Raw genomic sequence first — 17574 nt, forward strand, 5'->3', positions numbered from 1 at the left:
CCAGCTCCCAGAGCAGCCAAACTTTGGCCAGTTCAAGTCTCTTCATTGTTTCAGGTTTGCCTTCAGCTGCTAGGCATTAAGTTATGAAATTTCCTCCCTAAATATCTTTAGCTTTCTTCCTCATTTAAAGCCTATCACTTTGACCAACCTTGTCGTCTGGCCTAGTGCTGTGTCCTTGCATGCCCTTGAGTTGAATTCTGTTTGGTTACACTTCTAATATGTTTTAGTGCATTATTACATTTCAGTTATTATTTAAATGCAAGCTGGTGTTTTATATTTACACTTTAGAAGTTTTAAAATGAAATTCTCACTGATAACATATGACATTGGCAATGGTTTCAGAAGGCTGGTTGCTGGCCATCTACTTTGAGATGTGAGAGCAGTGTTGAAGCAATATACAGAGGAACCTCAATTATCTGAACAGCATGGGTGTCATGATCTTGTTTGGATAATCGAATGCCGGTTCATCTGTATGCAAAAAAGGTTGAGAGGAATAATTGTCAATTTGTTTGGAGACTGAGTCTTGGACATCTGGATGCAGCCACTCCATTTCCAGTCAGGATATGATACTCAACCATTGGATCAGTGTAACTGTCATGGCTAATTTCTAATTTTATATTCTTTAGATAATGGGACAAACTGCTAACAATCCAGCATTTAATATAGATACAAATCAACTTGATTGGGAGGTATTTGATGATTGTGAAGTCTCTTTAGTCAGTTTCTTGTCACTTTTTCATGAAATTTTGTTCTTGGAAATTTTCTTTGTTCCAGTTCTTTGCCTCAATGATTTCAACATTTACTTTGAACTTTGTTCTGAGTATTTACCATCGCAAACCCGGTGACCTGTCAAACCCAGGTCTGATCAATTTTGGACGGTTCCAAAGTGAGGTAAGAAACGGTAGAATAATGAATGATATTTTGTCGTTTCTTTGTCCCATTAGCAGTTTGTTACATCAGAAATGCAATGTCAAAATTCCATTGTTGGCATCAAAAGTGTAGTTGAAGCATAGAAATCAAGCTACTTCTACATTTCTGTAATAATGGTGATTACTACAAATATTGCTCACTGATGAAAAAAACAAATCGCTTCATTCCTGTGCTGCAGCTGCTCTAATGGTATCTTGACAGCATCATGTCAAGTTGGAAGTTTTCAAAAGACAAATCAAGTTAAATTATAGTGATTACAGTCCTGCAGTCTCTCAATTAGAATTAAATGTACAATTTTTTTTTTTAAGAGCTCTGCAATTAAAGTTAATACTTCAGGGGATTTGCTTTTTCCATGAGAATTAATTGTGAAGGGTGCTCTATTCTCTCCATGCACTTACTCTCTTCCCAACAATGAAACTTACATGCAGTGTATTCTAGTTGAGCAGTCATTGTCCACCTTTTTAACATGGTGCAAAAGTGTGTTTCAAGAAATTCAGGCATAACTGAGGCTGTGAGTGGATTCTCAGGGATAATCAGTTTTGTAAAATGACCAGCAGTAACCAGCACTGCCCTTATCGCACCCCACATGCCATTACTGATGCCAAATCTTTGCCTCTCTATAGTTCCTAAGTCCTCACCATTTAAGGACATGAATTATCTTTCTTAGGACAGTAAAAGATGATCCCCCAACTTACCCATATTAGTTTCCATCTGCCTTGATGAGATTGTCTTTGTTGCTTAGAATGTCCTGCTCCTATGTAAATTACCTTTGGTATTTACAGATTGTACTAAAAATGTGCAGAGGAAATGTCCAGGTATTTTACTGTGTGTAAATTTGAATATATTTGTTTAATTTCCATACTTCTTTCTTTTTCTTGATGACACGTCATTTGGAAGTTATGTTTTAATCACACCCAATATTACTTCTGTTTCTCATTTCATAAGGGACAATCGAATATTTCCCTCCAGTCTGGAAGAAGAGTTAATGTAGTATGAGATTTAATAATTTAAGCTCATTTTGTGGGTTGGTGGGGTCAAATACTTTTATGGAAAAATGTCGGTTATGTCTCGCAATTTAAAAGAAAATACCTGAATTTTTAATGCCTAAATTAGACAAATTATGTTCAATAACAGTTTGAAAGCAAAAGTATAGTAATTTTGGAATATTTGGTTTTATTCTTGGTCTTTTTGTTAAAATGCGCTAAAAGTGCTAAGTATGCAGAAGATGGACTAGCTTGAGTTGAAAAAAGAACTAAATTTCTTCTCTTTTGTATATAGCTAAGACTGAAACTTTTATAATTCTTTATGTGGGATGATCATTTTCCCAGTTGTGACATTAAAGATAATGTGCTAAGATATTATCTGACTGGATTTTATTAGGATGGGACCAGACTTTTAGTGGAGTTTTAAATAGAGATGGACTTGTAAGAGGATAGGTCGATTGAAAGCATCCCCCAGGCATATTTTTTAACCTATCACTGTTAGTTGTATTATTTTGTTTCTGTTTTACCAATATCATGTGGTTAGTACAGTCAATTTTATGTAATTTTAAAAAATTACGTTAACTCCCTTATCAATCATTATGGTGTCCCTCAATAATCTTTGGCTGTTGACACAATTTCTTGGTTGACTGTCTTTAATATTGCGAGATATTATCGACAAAGTCCTGCGTCTTGTATCCATTAACCCAGAAATCATTAAATGAGTACAAATCTGTGAATACAAGTATAATTAATTCCCTTTTTTGCTTTCAATTTCTTCACTTTTTGTTTTCTTTACAGGCTGTACAGTATAATTGGTATGAAATTCCTATATTTATCATTGTAGGTGCAATTGGTACGTATTATTTACCACTGCAATGGTGTAGGCAGTTTAATGCAAACCATATGCTACTTTTCATGAAATTTTACAGCAAATCGGTAACCATACACAAATCTGATATGAATTGCTATTGTTGTATGTTAAAACAAGATGACAAATATGATTTTGATATTTCAAGCATAAAAGTTTGATTTAGCAATTTTATTTTTCTGGAAATGCATTAATTCACGACAGAGGAATTAAGTTTCTGTACGTTTGAATACTATTGTTTACTATTGTGACAAGCCAACTGTTAAAACTGTAAAATCATTCTGCTTTGAGCCATGCATCAATGTTGTTGTGAAGATCTGTGTGACATGTTTGATTTGTCATGTCAAATCCAAGCTAAATACCCTCCATAAATTTTATCCTGCGTGACTGTGGATAACTGACTTAGCTTTCAAAGTTGACATTTATTTTAGGATTTTACTTAGGTTTTCTGAACTGCTTGCTCTTTGTTTTCTATGGTTGATAATGTTAGCTTTAATGAGACTATTGTGATGCTATCGCTTTCAGCTATGTGTTAGTTTTCTCCAAGTGTGTGTTATGCAATAGCTGCTTTAAGGTTTTTGTTTGTAGTTTAGAATTTTCTTTGTATCTAAAACTCCTCTTTCCATCTGCCTTCCAAAACTAGTAACATAACCTTCAGAGCAATGAATTCTGCATCTGCAGTCTTTTGCTTTCACTGATATCTGGATATAGTTTTCTCTATGACTAGGACAGGCAGGCATTGTTATAGTACTCCGCCTCACACAGAAAATTATCATTTAACTGTACCCAAGAAACAGGTAAAGGAGCTATCTAGTTTGAGCAGTAGACAATTTTGCTAATTAGATCCCCCCACCTCCTGCAGTGTTGAAGTGTTTTCTGTTGTTCCAATCCTAACTGATACATCAAAGTCATATTTAGTCATAGAACAGATGTTGTAGAGCATATGTGGTTGACCTGCTCTCACCTAAAGTCTTTTTCAAGCTTAAAAGTTATTCAGATGCAGAGCATGGTAAAACCCACTGAGGATTCTGACAGGGAATGATCTTTAATAATTTTCAAATAACCATCTCTTGTGGTGAATGATCTTAGTCCTGGAACCTTGCTAGTATGTTAAGTGCTGTTCTAGCAATAGGATGTCATGACATGATGGCTTCTATATTTTTGAGTTATCAAAATACTATTAGGCCAAGCTGCAGTAACTTGAGACCAAGTGAGGTGTCTGTTTGAGAGTTAGAGATTCTTTGAAAGATAGCTAAAGAGCTCTTTTGGTATAGTGCAGCGATAGACCGATCAAGTTTAGAATGAAAACAGATGTAAACACTTTGATTTCTGTTGGGATAACAGATTTTATTAGCTAATTGAAATTCAGTTCTTTGCATGTGGCAAATATTGTTGCTATCAGTGGTATTTCATATCAACTTATTAGGAATGATCCTCTAAACTGGTTTTATAATTCTGCCTATGTGTTTGTTCACTTCTTTTGAGGACCTGAATGTAGTTCTACATAAGCTTCCTGGCGTTCTTGTTAGTTTATCATGCTGTATGTTATAAACATGCAGGAAAAAGTAATTTCCAAACAATTTGGCGAAGGAGTCCTTATGATGGTTTCCCTGATGGGACCTTTTGATTCCGTTATCTGCCTAATTTGTCCCCTGCCCCTCTTTACGGGCGTTTCTGGAATAGGGACTTTAACAGGTAAGGTAGCAACCTGTTCATCTTCGGATATTATTGTTTGGACAACAACTGCAGATAATTTATACATATTCAGTGCAGCAACATGAAATGTCATGCAGTAATGGTTGTTGATGTCTAGTTACCTAAGTTCCATTTGAACATTCCAGTCATGTGTATGGTATCTTTTTCTACAAATAATGAATGTGATTAACCTGTCTCTGACTTTAGTTGCAATAGTGACTTTTATTTGGCAGATTTTTTAAAAAGCCTGTTAACACACAGTATTCTCTTTGTAACCCTTAGGTGGCATATTAGGAGCTTTGTTTAATCGGTTGAATTACTGTCTTACAATGTTTAGAATCAGGTAAATTGTGCAAAAACATTGCATGTTTTAACATCACTAAATCTACATTTCTTTCTTGGGTGGTGTTTTGGCAAGATACTTTAGATGCAAAATTCTGTAAATTAATTTTGTTTTCTGATACAATATAGAAACCAAAGGGGTTCACTTGGCTGGCTTGCGATGGCAAGTGATGCCAACAGTGAGAGTTCAATTCCACACTGGCTGAGGTTATCATGAAGGACTCCTTCTCAACCTCTTTCCTTTCCTGAGGTGTGGTGACATCAGGTTGACCCGGCACCAGTTGTTTTTCTCTACTGAGAGATCATCAGGATCTTGTGCTCCAATGAGACTATGATGACTCTACTTTTCACATTTAGAGAGAGAACCATTTCAGTTTACCATAGATGATAAGAAAAAAAACAAGTTGATTTCATTTTTAAGCTTGCATTTATGGTTTGGTTTTAATGTTAAATTTTGAACTTTTAATCTTCTTTTCCTCTTTTTGCCTCTGACCCACGCGCATCCTGCCACCTTTGAGAGTGTATACTTGTTTTCTCTTTGCATTCACAGTAATCTGATTGAAATAATAAATTCTGTTCGTGATTTTGAACTATCTTTCTCTAGTGCACTGAACTGAAGACTAAGATTTAGTTCAAGAGCCACAAAAGCATGTTAGGATCCCATGTAGTTTTAGAGGATATTATTAAAAAACAAGAATATTGTAATAATGTGTTTAGTTTATATAGGCAGCAAAGACACACATGACTGTGACAAGTAAGGAAGTTGTCAGCGGGACAATGGTTGGCTTGTGAGAACAACTCTTTCTTCCTTTTCTTTCTTCACTGCTTATCGTCCTGGTGCTCAATCTTCACAGCTTTAAATTACTTGAGCATTAGACTCGAATCATCCTCAACTGCCTACCTGCTGTGAAGTTCCATAAAGCTTTCTGCCTAGTGCTGTTCTTTTTTTTTCAATAATGTTTTTTCACAGGACAGTGCCCTGGCATGTACTCTTTTTAGTATCTATATAACTGAGTAGCCTAGTCACCATCACAATGTATTTGCACCAATGATATTGTCCATATTGGGTGACGTTCTGACCGGTCTTAAAAAAGTGCTGCATACTTGTATAAGTGGAGAAGTCAAGCAAACATGACCAAGTCTATCGACTTTGCATTCCACATGAAAGGGTCACCGCTTTCTAAATATTATTGTCTGTGGAAAAACATCGCTGCATGACCTTGACCATTCCTTCACTTAGCATCAAACCTCCAAAAACTGCTAAAAAGGTCAAGTCATGAGTCATCACATCAGCGCAACTTCTCTTGTGTTGAGGCTAATCTCTGAAACTCTGAGATCAGCTCCAGTTCGGTGATTACCAGTCACCTCAAATGTTGCCTCTCCCTCCAACTGTGTGCAGAACACAAATAACTTCTAGTGCACCATGGATGCCCCTCACCCACTCACCCATTTGCTGCATGAGTCAGAAAACGTCCACTTTGTCTATAAATCAGACAACTTAAATTCCGTAACAGTGATGAAACCTGGAGGAGAACTTGGGCGAAAACTATCTTTCACATAAAAGTACTGTCTCTGACCAAACGTCCCAATCTCCACCAGAGTATGCGGATGTGCTTAGTACAATATGGACTAGATGTGACCATTTGATGTACAAGTGGCTTCTCAAAATCTCCCCTCTCTGGTCAGGGATTCCACAGCTCCAATCTGTGGATTTGAATAATGTCCCAGCTGACGTTTGAGGGCAACATCCTGGAGTTACAGTTGCAACTTAGCAAGTGTTGGACTGGTTAAGGAACCTGATCTGAACACTGGGGTGATAGTTTCTGCTTGTAAAGTCATATGAAGGAAGATGTCAAGAGTGTGGTGCTGGAAACGTACCGCAGGTCAGGCAGCATTCGAGGAGCAGGAGTGTCGACATTTTGGGTATTAGCCCTTCATTGGGGCTAATGTTGAAGGGCTAATGCCGAAACTTCGATTCTCCTGCTCCTTGGATGCTGCCTGCCTGACCTGTGCTTTTCCAGCATCACACTCTTGACTTTGATCTCCAGCATCTGCAGTCCTCACTTACTCCATGTGAAGGAATATGCTCTATAAAGGTCTAATTTATTATAAAATGCCCAGTAAAGTGTCAACATTTTTGTTTGAAACTATAAACCCATCCACAATGTTATCTTCCTGAGTTTTCATGTGTTCCTTTTTTATCCTTGATTATCATACCCTACATATTTCATTATCTCATTTCATTCTGATCCCCCAGTCAGTTCCATCTTCTCTTCTCAAACCTTACTCATTTCACAATCTGAAGTTTTATTTTCATATCTGATTGTTTCTAATCTATGCCCAAAGCTGTTCATAAGTCCTGTTAGTGCTCTATTGAACATTTTGGATTCAGTAGCCAAATTTTTTATTGAATGATTGAACCATGGTGATTCAAGTTATTCTCTGTCTGTTGTGAGTAAACTTTTACATTCCAGTGTACATCTTCCTTAAGATTAATTGAAAGTCCTAACACAGATTTGAAATATGGTTGTTTCTTTTAAAACATCTATCCAGTTGTAACATACAATTGTAGTGACATCATCAGACCATGGTTACTTTTTGGACTCACTACAGCCTACACCATCTAAAATGTTTCTAGAGAAACAAGCTCTTAAGCATTGCTCTGGAAGACTGACATATTTACTGCACTAACTTATTCCTTTACCTATTTCAAGCTGATAGAAATACATGTTTAATATATACTAATTTCTAACAATAGTACGCAATTAGGTAGTAAAATGCTAATTTGCTTTTATTTTGTCTAAAAAGGTATGTTCATCGTCCCTGCTTGCAAGTAATTGAAGCTGTGCTAGTTGGGGCAGTGACTGCTACAGTTTCCTTTATCATGATTTATGCTATATACACATACGATTGCCAGCCTGTTGGAGAAGATCCTATTAAATATCCACTCCAAGTAAGTTATTGTTTCAATTCTGCAAACTTTTGATTCTGAATTTTGGATTTCAGAGAACACTTTAACAACACAGCTCCTTTGGTTGGAGAGAAAGTCGGCATGAAACTATAGATGCAATAAGAAAATGAGATGGAAATGTAACGATTGAATTTTCCAGTTAATGTTGGAACACTAGTACAGCTGCAACAGTTTGTCATAGCTCCCCCCTTAGTTCAGGGACAGAATGTTGGCTAGATTTACATTGCTGATGACTGCTAAGTGATCTGTTTCTGGTAATGAATGAACATTGAGGGGAGCAGCATTGTGATATTCTCTATAATCCAGTTTTAAGGCTTTCCTACGAAAGATAGCTCCTTAAGGCGTTGAAAGATGACCAGTATATGTGTACCCATACCCAGTGCTTTAAATAGCAGTGGAAGGGAGAATATTGACCAGGAGCAAGAAAACAAACTTGCAGTCATAATTCAGCTTTAGACATTTGTTAATATCTTGAATTCAGCAGTCTATTCTAAATGACTTGATTATCTCAATTACCGATGCTAATTTTAATTTTACCAATAGTAGTTTGGATATGTTCCTGTGAAACCTTTAGTAAACCAGCATACAATTTTGCAATTTACGCTTGAGAATCGTATTTTTTTTCTGTAACCTGTGTCTGCTGTTGCAAAAATGTTGCACTGTTTAGACAGAAAACAATGAATGTAAATGATAATACAAAAGGAATGTAAAACTGTGATTTCTGCAAATCTTTTCACATTTTGCTGCACAAACTAAAGCAGCAAAATATCTGTCCCAATCGTTCTGTTTATGTTGCATGCATTTTGTGCTGAGTTAACTGATTTTGGTTAGTGGCATTTGGAGTACTTAATTAGCTTCTGTATCGGAGATATTTTAATCGTGTAGGATCATATCACCCAAGTCATTAATAGAGGTTGTCAGTAATTGAATCCCAGTACTGCTCCTTGTGGCACTCCAGTCATTATACTTAACCAAACTAAAAATGATCCATTTATCCCAACTGTTTTTTGCTGGATAGCTAATACTCTGTCCGTGCTAGCATGTCACCTTCAACACTATGAACTCTTAACTCATATTTTATTTGCAGTCTTATTGAATCATTCTTTTGGAAATCCAAATATGTTAGATTTATTGTTTTCCTGTTTATCCACCCTCATTGATACATTCTCAAATTTGTCAAATGTGATTTCCTTTCATAAAACCATGTTGATTCTTCTTTTGTGATTTTTTTTTCCTAAATTTTTTAAATCTTTATTCATTCATGGGATGAGGGTATCACTGGTTAGGCAGCATTTATTGCCAATGCCTAATTGCCCAGAGGGCAGTTAAGAGTCAGCCACATTGCTATGTGTCTGGAGTCACATGTAGGCCAGACCAGGTCAGGATGGTAGTTTCCTTCCCTAAAGGAGTTTAATGAAGGAAACCAGATGGGTTTTTCCTGACAGTTGGTATTGGATTCATGGTCATCATATGACTCTTAACTCCTATTGAATTCCTTATTGAGTTCAAATTCCACCATCTGCAGTGCAGGGGTTCGAACCCGGATACCCAGAACATTATCGAGGTCTCTGAATTTAACAGTCCAGTGATAATGCCACTTGGCCATACCTTCCCCAACTAATTCCTGCACTTAATTCTTTAATATTGTAAATTCTAACATTTCCCAATGTTAGGCTGGATGGCTTGTCTCTCTCCTTTCTTGAGTGGTGCTACGCTGTGGTTTCCCAATCCGCTGTGGTCTTTGCGATCTTTCAAAATTCTCTAGATTCTGGAATGAATACATCTACTATCTCTGTAGCCACTTCTTTTAAGACTCTAGAATGCAGGCTGTCATTTTACTGGACTTGTCAGTCTTTATTTTCATTGATTTAATGATTTAGAAAAAAAATCCCTTTAGAAAATAATCAGAAGCTAATACCTCTAGTGGCTTCGCGTGTGAAGATGCATTCAAAATACTTGTTCAAAGTCTCTGCTGTTTCCTTGTTTCCCACTATTAATTCCCTAGCCACTGTATCTAAGTGTCAAAAGTATGCTTTAGCGACTCTTCCTTTTTTATAGACTTGTAGAAGATTTTACTTTTCTGTTTCTAATATTACTTCCTAGTTTTCCTAGCAATTTCTCCCTCTTTCAATCGTTCTTTGCTGGTTCCTAACATTTTTCCAATCCTTTAACATACCATAAATCTTTGCAGCATTGGACATCTCTTCTTTCAAATATTCTTAGAAATCCAATTTTATTGATAGGCAGTGCACCCTTCTCGTAAGCTCTTTCATTCTCAATAGGTCATACCTTTTGTTGCGAGTTGTGAAATATCTCTCAAGTCTATCAATAGTTCTCCAATATCTAAACCTTTTTCTCTTCCTGTTTCACTTAGGCCAACACTGTCCTTTGCACTGTGCAAATTGCTATTATTTAATATTAGATCTCAAGCTTCAGATCCACACTTTGCCCTCAAACTGAATATGAAATTCTATCAAATTATGAACGCTCTTACCAAAAGGATTCTTTACTTGTGAGGCCTTTAAAGAATCCTGCCTCATTATACTTTTGAGGTCTAAATGCTGGCTCTGCATTGGTTCCAGCACATGATGTTCCTTTAAACTATCCAAATTCTCTCTGAGCACGTACTCTAGGCTACCATTATCAATTAGAATCATCCGATCTAGATGAAGGTTAAAATTGCCCACTAATGTTGCAATCCTGTTCTTGCAAGCCCACATTGTTTCCTGATTTCTACTCTTTCCTGTCATATAGCTATTGTCAAAGAGCCTTTAAGCTACTCCCACCATAGACTTTTCTCTTCACTATTTATTTCCAACAAGTTGTACATCTTGAAGTTCCAAAGCAAGAATTTCTCACTATTATACTGATCACATTCTTTATTGACTGACAGAGCTATGTTACTACCCTCTCATTTCTTCCTATCCTTCCAATTGTACACTATTTGAATGTACAGGTCCAGTCATGGCTGCTTTGCAACTATCTCTGTAATCGCTATTAAATCAAGGTAATTTACTTCTACTGCATTATGAAATCATCTACTTTTATTACGAATGCTGAGTACATTCAGATAAAGAACATTTAATCGTGTCTTATCAACAATTTTCCTGACTTTAACAAGATTTGCTAGTGCAATTTTACACTTGTAACTTCTGGTCCTTTTTTTATGTTGTAGTTTTCAATATATCGTACCTCTACTATTGTCTTGTACTTTCTCTCCAAGTCTCCCCTAATGTAAAATACTCACCGCCATTCTGTTTAAAACCCTCTGAATTTCTTTGAATTAGAAGTAAGTTGTAACAAATCAAGCCAAAGATGTTTAATTCAAATTTTTAAACAATAATTTTTTGCTTAACTATGTTAATTGACAAATTATTCAATAAACATTATTATTGAATAATATTGGCTATCAGGATCAGTTAGTTTCTGACCTCAATATGGCTTTGTGCCAAACACATTAGATTCTTTGAGTAGGTATTGAGATGTTCTTGTCAGTACATATTTAGATGTTGTTTCTCCTTGTGGGAGTCTGAGACCAGAGGGCATCATCTCACAGTAAGGACTAGTCATTTAAATCTGAGATCAAGGAGGAATCAAGGACTATGGGAGAAAATGCAGGAAAGGAGACTGGAGGTTGATCAGATCAGCCACAATCTCATTGAATGGCAGAGCAGACTCAGTGGACTAAATAGTCTGTTCTGATCCTGCAGTTTATTGTCATGGCCTTAGTACTGCGTGGTTTGAAAAGGCAGGTTAGTCCCACCTTCTCAGGGCAATTCAGCATAAGCAAAAAATGCTGATGTAGCCAGTGACATTCACTTACCATGAAAAGCTTCAAACTGTTATACAGTATAATATTGTATCATTGGAACAGGGATGCTGGGTATCTGTCTACCCAGAAAAATGTTTTCATGTCAAAGTACATTCCAAAAAGTTTCCAATAAATATTTAGCTACTCTGAGTGGTCATTAACTGTTTAATCGGTGTTTTGTTCATGATGCTACTCGCAAATGGAAACTGTTTAAGAAACTGAATATTGGAATCTTCTGTTGAAAGAAGGTCTTTGCTTTGAAGGTATTTAGGTGGTTAAACTATACCTCAGACTTATTTATCTGACAATGTAAACAGCTATGCACATATTACAATCATCCAATGTTTCAGTTGCTCTCTTGTTTTCATTTGAAACATTTATCTTAATGACAACTTTTGTAATTTCAGTTATTTTGTCCAGATGGAGAATACAATGCGATGGCCACCGCTTTCTTTAACACTCCTGAAAGGAGTGTTCAAAGTCTGTTTCACGATTCCCCAGGTCAGTGTTAGAGAAATTTGGCAATACAGCCCACCTTTTGAAATAGCATTTTGTTGCATTTGTGTTGTTCAAGAATGTTCATGAATTAATGACATAACGATGTTGGCTTCTTCATTAAACTGACACTTCTGAAATGTTTTCCTGCTTCATAGATTTTGTTATTTAAAAAATCATTTTGTCACTTCAGGTTGCAAATTCTACACATTTTCTTAAAGCTTTTAATCCATTGAATTATATAGATTGTAAAATAACTATTACTGTTGAGAAGGCTTCGTTTTTCATAATTTTTGAGAATTTGATTTGAATGTCTAGGGATACCTGAATGTTTAAGAGGTGATTGAAAGGATATTGGAACATTATTTAAAACAAGATATGTCTTAGTAGTCACACATCGTGTGATAATTGCTTGGTTACTGGAAACCACCTGCTTGAACATACCACTGTCAGGTTCCAGCTTTCATTTTGGATATTGTTGCGAGTAGCTAAGGAGAAGCCTGCTGATAGAAAGAAACTTCCCCAGCTCAGTTCTCCTGTTCTGGAAAAAAAAACATGTCGGCCTAGTGTTGTACCTGGATCCTTGGCTCAGCTACTTTTCAAGTGAGAAGCCTCTCAGCGTTTGTCATTTTCTGAGTGACTGCATCTGCAAAGATAAGATTGGCTGTATTGAGAACCAAGTTTTCAATTTTATGTTGTGATCCATGGAACAGTGGGAGTGGGGAAAGTGCACTCCTCCCATCTTGGTCACAACAGTAAGCCTTATTCATGTGCTAAAACATATAAAAATGGGCATTAACTGTCTTCAAAATGCTGTCCTGAGTTTGTCCTCGCATGATATTTTCCATATGCTTCACCTGTTCTAGTTTGTTTCCCTACCTCTGGGCCAGGAGGCCAGCTTGACACATGTAATAAAATCTATGAATAGTTTGAGGAAAAAATGAATCTAATTGGAGTTCTTCTATATGGTAAAGATTCATTTCTGAGCAACGAATGCTTGTATCTACCAATCGCATTTGAACAGTACTGTGTATCTGAAGCTACTACAGCAATACAAGTTTGTTATTTTCATGATTATAAAATACACCAATTTTAAAATGTCCAACTTGGACCTTGAGACTAATCTACAATGCAGCTAATATTCATATTGAGGGTAGACAAGCAGGAGGCTGGAAAAACACAGCAAGCCAGGCAGCATCAGGAGGTGGAGAAGTTGGCATTCAGGTGTAACCCTTCTTCAGAATTGGGGGTGGGTGTCAGAGGAGCTGCAGATAAAGGGTGTGGTGGGAGCAGGGTGGTAAGGTGGGGAATAGGTAAGACAGGCAGAGCATATGACCTGGTTGGTAAATGGGAGGAATGGATCTGGTAGGTGGAAGGGAGGGGGAGGGAGGTTATTTGAAATTGGAGAACTAAGTGTTGAGTCCTCCGCGCTGTGGGCTGCCCAGGTGGAAGATGAGGTGTTGGTCCTTCAATTTGCAGTTTTGGTTTGTTGTGGCAATGGTAGAGGCCAAGAATGGTCATGTTGGAAAGGGAGTGGGAAGGGGAATTAAAATGGGCGGTGACTGGGAGGTCCGGTCGGCCCTGCAGGCCTGCCTGAGATGCTCAGCAAACTGTTTCCTAAGTTTATGTTTGGTCTCCTTGATGTAGAGAAGACCACATTGGGAGCACCTGATGCAGTAAACTAGGTTAGAAGAGAGGCAGGTGAACCTCTGTCTCACCTCAAAGGACTGTTTGGAGCCCTGGATGGAGGTGAGGGGATGGTGGTGTAATTATCTCAATATTATTTTGAGCCTTTTAATATAGAAAAATATCCAAAGGTCTAATAATAGAGTATTGAGCAATATAAACAGACATCAGAAAGTGACCAAAAAAGAGATGGGCCATGAGGAAGATCTTGAAGGAGAGGCAGATATGCTTTTGAGCATAGCGACTAGATGGCTGAAAGATTCAAGGACAGAATTTGATCTTCAGCTTTCAAAAACAAACTCTCAGCATGGTTACCATTGGGTAACCAATTACCATTGGGTAACCAGGTTAGTTATGGAATAACACAGACTTTCAACTACCCATTTTCTCCCCCTAGTTATTGTTTTCATTGGCTTGCTTACCCTCTCTCTCTTTACCCCTCCCGCATATTAGATCAGATTAGATTCCCTACAGTATGGAAACAGGTCCTTCAGCCCAACAAGTGCACACCGACCCTCTGAAGAGTAACCCCACCCAGACCTATTCCCTTACCCTATGTTTACCCCTGACTAATGCACCAGCACTATAGGCAATTTAGCATGTCCAATTTACCTGACATGCACATCTTTGGATTGTGGCAAGAAACTGGAGCACCTGGAGGAAACTCTCACCGACATGGGGAGAATGTGCAAACTCTACACAGACAGTCGCCCGAGGTTGGAATTGAACTCTGGTCCCTGGCGCTGCAAGGCAGCAGTGCTAACCACTGAGCTGCCGTGCCACCCACTGTCGGGTCATAAGCTGTAGTTTTCTCATCTTGGGAGAATCTCAATTGCTTCTTTCCCCAATTTATCGCTCAAAATAGGTTATTAGTTTGTTGTTTGTAGTTGCTTTGGTTTTTGATCACTATATTTTCAATAAGCGTTGATAAAATTATTAACTCCATTTCTGTGCGTGAGGGGCAATTCTGTTGATATTCAAAGAGGCAAATTAAAAGTTAAAGTAAAACTGAATAGGAAAGTAAATGTGATTTGATGATGATCAAGAACGGTATTTACTGATCACTTGGATCTATTTTTTTTACAGGTTCATACAATCCTCTGACTCTGGGCTTGTTCACTTTAAGTTACTTTTTCCTTGCCTGTTGGACATATGGTTTAGCAGTATCCAGTGGAATTTTCATTCCATCTTTACTGATTGGTGCTGCATGGGGAAGATTGTTTGGAATATTTCTTTCCAATGTTTCGGCAGTTTCTGTGAGTTTCAATTTTTCATACACTTGAGCAACAGTTAGAGTACTACAAGGAGGTTTTGGATGCTTTTGAAGCATTGCGTAACTTTTAAAAAGTGATAATTTTGAATTTGTTAGTATGCATTTAACTTCGTAAAATGTTTTAATACTCCATTCCATTCTCTTTTTAATAGTAAGTACTTCTTGCTTATTTCATGAATTTGTAATCTAGGTATCTGGTGAAAGATAGCCAAATGGACAGCAAGAACTATGAGTCGAATATGACATTGTTAGGGTTATACATTGGGCTAGATTTAATTTAACCCAACATGGCAGAATCTAGAGTGACTAGACTTACTTAATCACTAGAGAGGCTTCATCTCTCAGTATCCTGGCAGCAGAAGAAACTCTTCAGATTAAGTTAGAGGATGGAAGGAGCTGACATGGAACTCCTAACTAGTGGTGGCAGAATGTTTTCAAATTAATGACATTAAAATGTTGGGAAAAATAATGAGAAATTCCTCAATCGTTACTTCATTGCAAGACTTCATCTAACCAAACACATCTGACACAGCTCCAGTATGTATCATCAGCATTCATTGTTGGTAATAGTTTGTGCAGAAATCTAGTGCGCCCTTATCTTTGAGGAAAATATGTTAGTTGATGTAAAGCTGGTCTTTGAATGCAAGGGAAAATTGAAGTTATTTTATCAGAGGGAGGGATTGCAAAGATCATTGGCAAGTTAATTTATTTAATGTAACTGGAGTTTTTGAAAATTATATTTTGTACAGGTTGCTTTTTATTGTCTTAGTTAATGCTATGTATCGTTGTTGCTACTTCCTAAATGGACAAACATAAATGAGTCATATGAGCCTTTGAAGTTCCCAGATTCATTCACTCATGGATATTGTTGAGTTAACCAATTTTAGTGGTAGGGTGCTTTAAATTAACAGCAGATTTGGACAGATGAAGTTGGGAATACTTCACAACAGATGCACCTGTGTGGGAATTCAGGTGAGCAAGGCGTTACTCCTTTCCTACTCTTATGTAAACATATGCACCATTGTTAAAATAGTTTGCCTTCAGTTTTGAAAATGTCCATTCAGGCAAAATACAGATGGATACCTGGGGAATCCTATCCCAGCAAGCATTTTTGAAGTGGAGCAGAGAGAAAATGAGAATTTTTGAAATACAATATTTCCTTTTTGACTTTTTGTTTGTACTTATTTTCAATTTATAACATTAAGTCTTATTATTATAACTAGCTGCAGTTCATGTTAAAAAAAATTCTCTAAGGCTTTTTGTCCTTCACTTAATTGGTTTACTCTCTGTTGCAATCAACAGACTTGGGCTGACCCAGGGAAATATGCTCTAATGGGAGCAGCTGCTCAGCTCGGTAAGTATGGTACATGACCAGTGACCTATGTGCTGGAAAGTTAGGAATTCCAGATTAACTGTCTCAGGATATTGGATAATTTCCTGTTTTACTTCCACAGCAGAAATGTAATTTCTAAAACAGTCCTGCAATTTAAAAAAAATCTCTTGCTGTGATCTGTGTAGGAATGTTGGCAACAATTGAATTGTGGAGAATTTTGCTTTAAAGTGCACTACTTTGTAAAATCTGCTGCTATAAAGTAAGCCTACTGTCTGTACTAGATGGATGGACTAATTTTAATGCTTTGTTGCCTATGTATCCTTGAATAAAAACCTTAGTGTAAAAGTTAACAAATGATTCAATGTTTTATGAATAATATTTATCTTATGTAATACAAAAAAAAACTTGTTAGCCCAATAGGTTCATGCTGGTAATACAATAAAAGGAGAGGTGAGGAAATGGGTTTGTGTCCGTGTTTATTCACCTTGGGGTATAGAGGGTAATGGGCAATGCGAAAGTGAGGTTGAGGTTACATTAGGTCAACCATGATCTCTATTTAATGGCCTACTCTTAATCCTATTTATGTTTAAACTTCTCCCACCCAGTAACATGTAATCCTATTCACATTGCCTTCTATTTTTCTCTCCCTCTGGTTTATTCAGCTGCTTTGTTTTTTCTTCAGTTTGTTTTTGTGGTATTGAATTCCACATTCTAACTGCTTCCTCATAAATACATTTTTCCTCAATTCCTACTGTTTTTATTTATGGCAATCTTGTATTTGTAGTTCTTAGTTCTTACTTTGTGCACAGTGAAAACATTTGTTCCTTGGTTACCCTATCTTCTCTCATGACATTTTTTAATGAATAAAGATTGTATTGAGTGGTTGCTGATTTCTAGTCCTCTCCATCCGTGATCAGCAGATTCTCTGACAGTGGGTGTAATTGAAGGTGCAGTTACATTTGGAAACATTTTGGATTTGGATTTTTTTTCTAATATGCTGGCTCTTCACTCAGCCTGAAAGATCTCTGTAGCACTCCTGATGTAACGTCTCCAAACATCACTATTTATGGTCTGCACTTCCCACTGGCAATAGCTGATGTAGTGCACAGACATGACTTTAGGCAGTTGTTGAAATGTTTGCACAAAGTCCTCTCTTTTCTTTACTAATGGTCAGCTCTCTCTTCAAC

General features: G+C 37.0%; 1 protein-coding gene across 1 annotated transcript in view; it reads left to right on the forward strand.

Annotated features, from left to right (window-relative positions):
- Positions 1 to 17574, forward strand: part of clcn7 (Cl-/H+ antiporter 7) — a 71064-nt gene that overhangs the window by 33156 nt on the left and 20334 nt on the right. The window contains exons 12-18 of the mRNA XM_043711567.2: positions 775 to 891; positions 2712 to 2766; positions 4759 to 4819; positions 7627 to 7771; positions 12008 to 12101; positions 14868 to 15037; positions 16357 to 16408. Coding sequence (XP_043567502.2) covers positions 775 to 891; positions 2712 to 2766; positions 4759 to 4819; positions 7627 to 7771; positions 12008 to 12101; positions 14868 to 15037; positions 16357 to 16408 — 694 coding nt within the window. The remainder of the gene's footprint in view (positions 1 to 774; positions 892 to 2711; positions 2767 to 4758; positions 4820 to 7626; positions 7772 to 12007; positions 12102 to 14867; positions 15038 to 16356; positions 16409 to 17574) is intronic.

The sequence above is a fragment of the Chiloscyllium plagiosum genome, unplaced genomic scaffold (assembly GCF_037043375.1).
Source record: "Chiloscyllium plagiosum isolate Xiang-an unplaced genomic scaffold, Cpla_swu_hap1 HiC_scaffold_20, whole genome shotgun sequence".
NCBI classification, from domain to species: Eukaryota; Metazoa; Chordata; class Chondrichthyes; order Orectolobiformes; family Hemiscylliidae; genus Chiloscyllium; species Chiloscyllium plagiosum.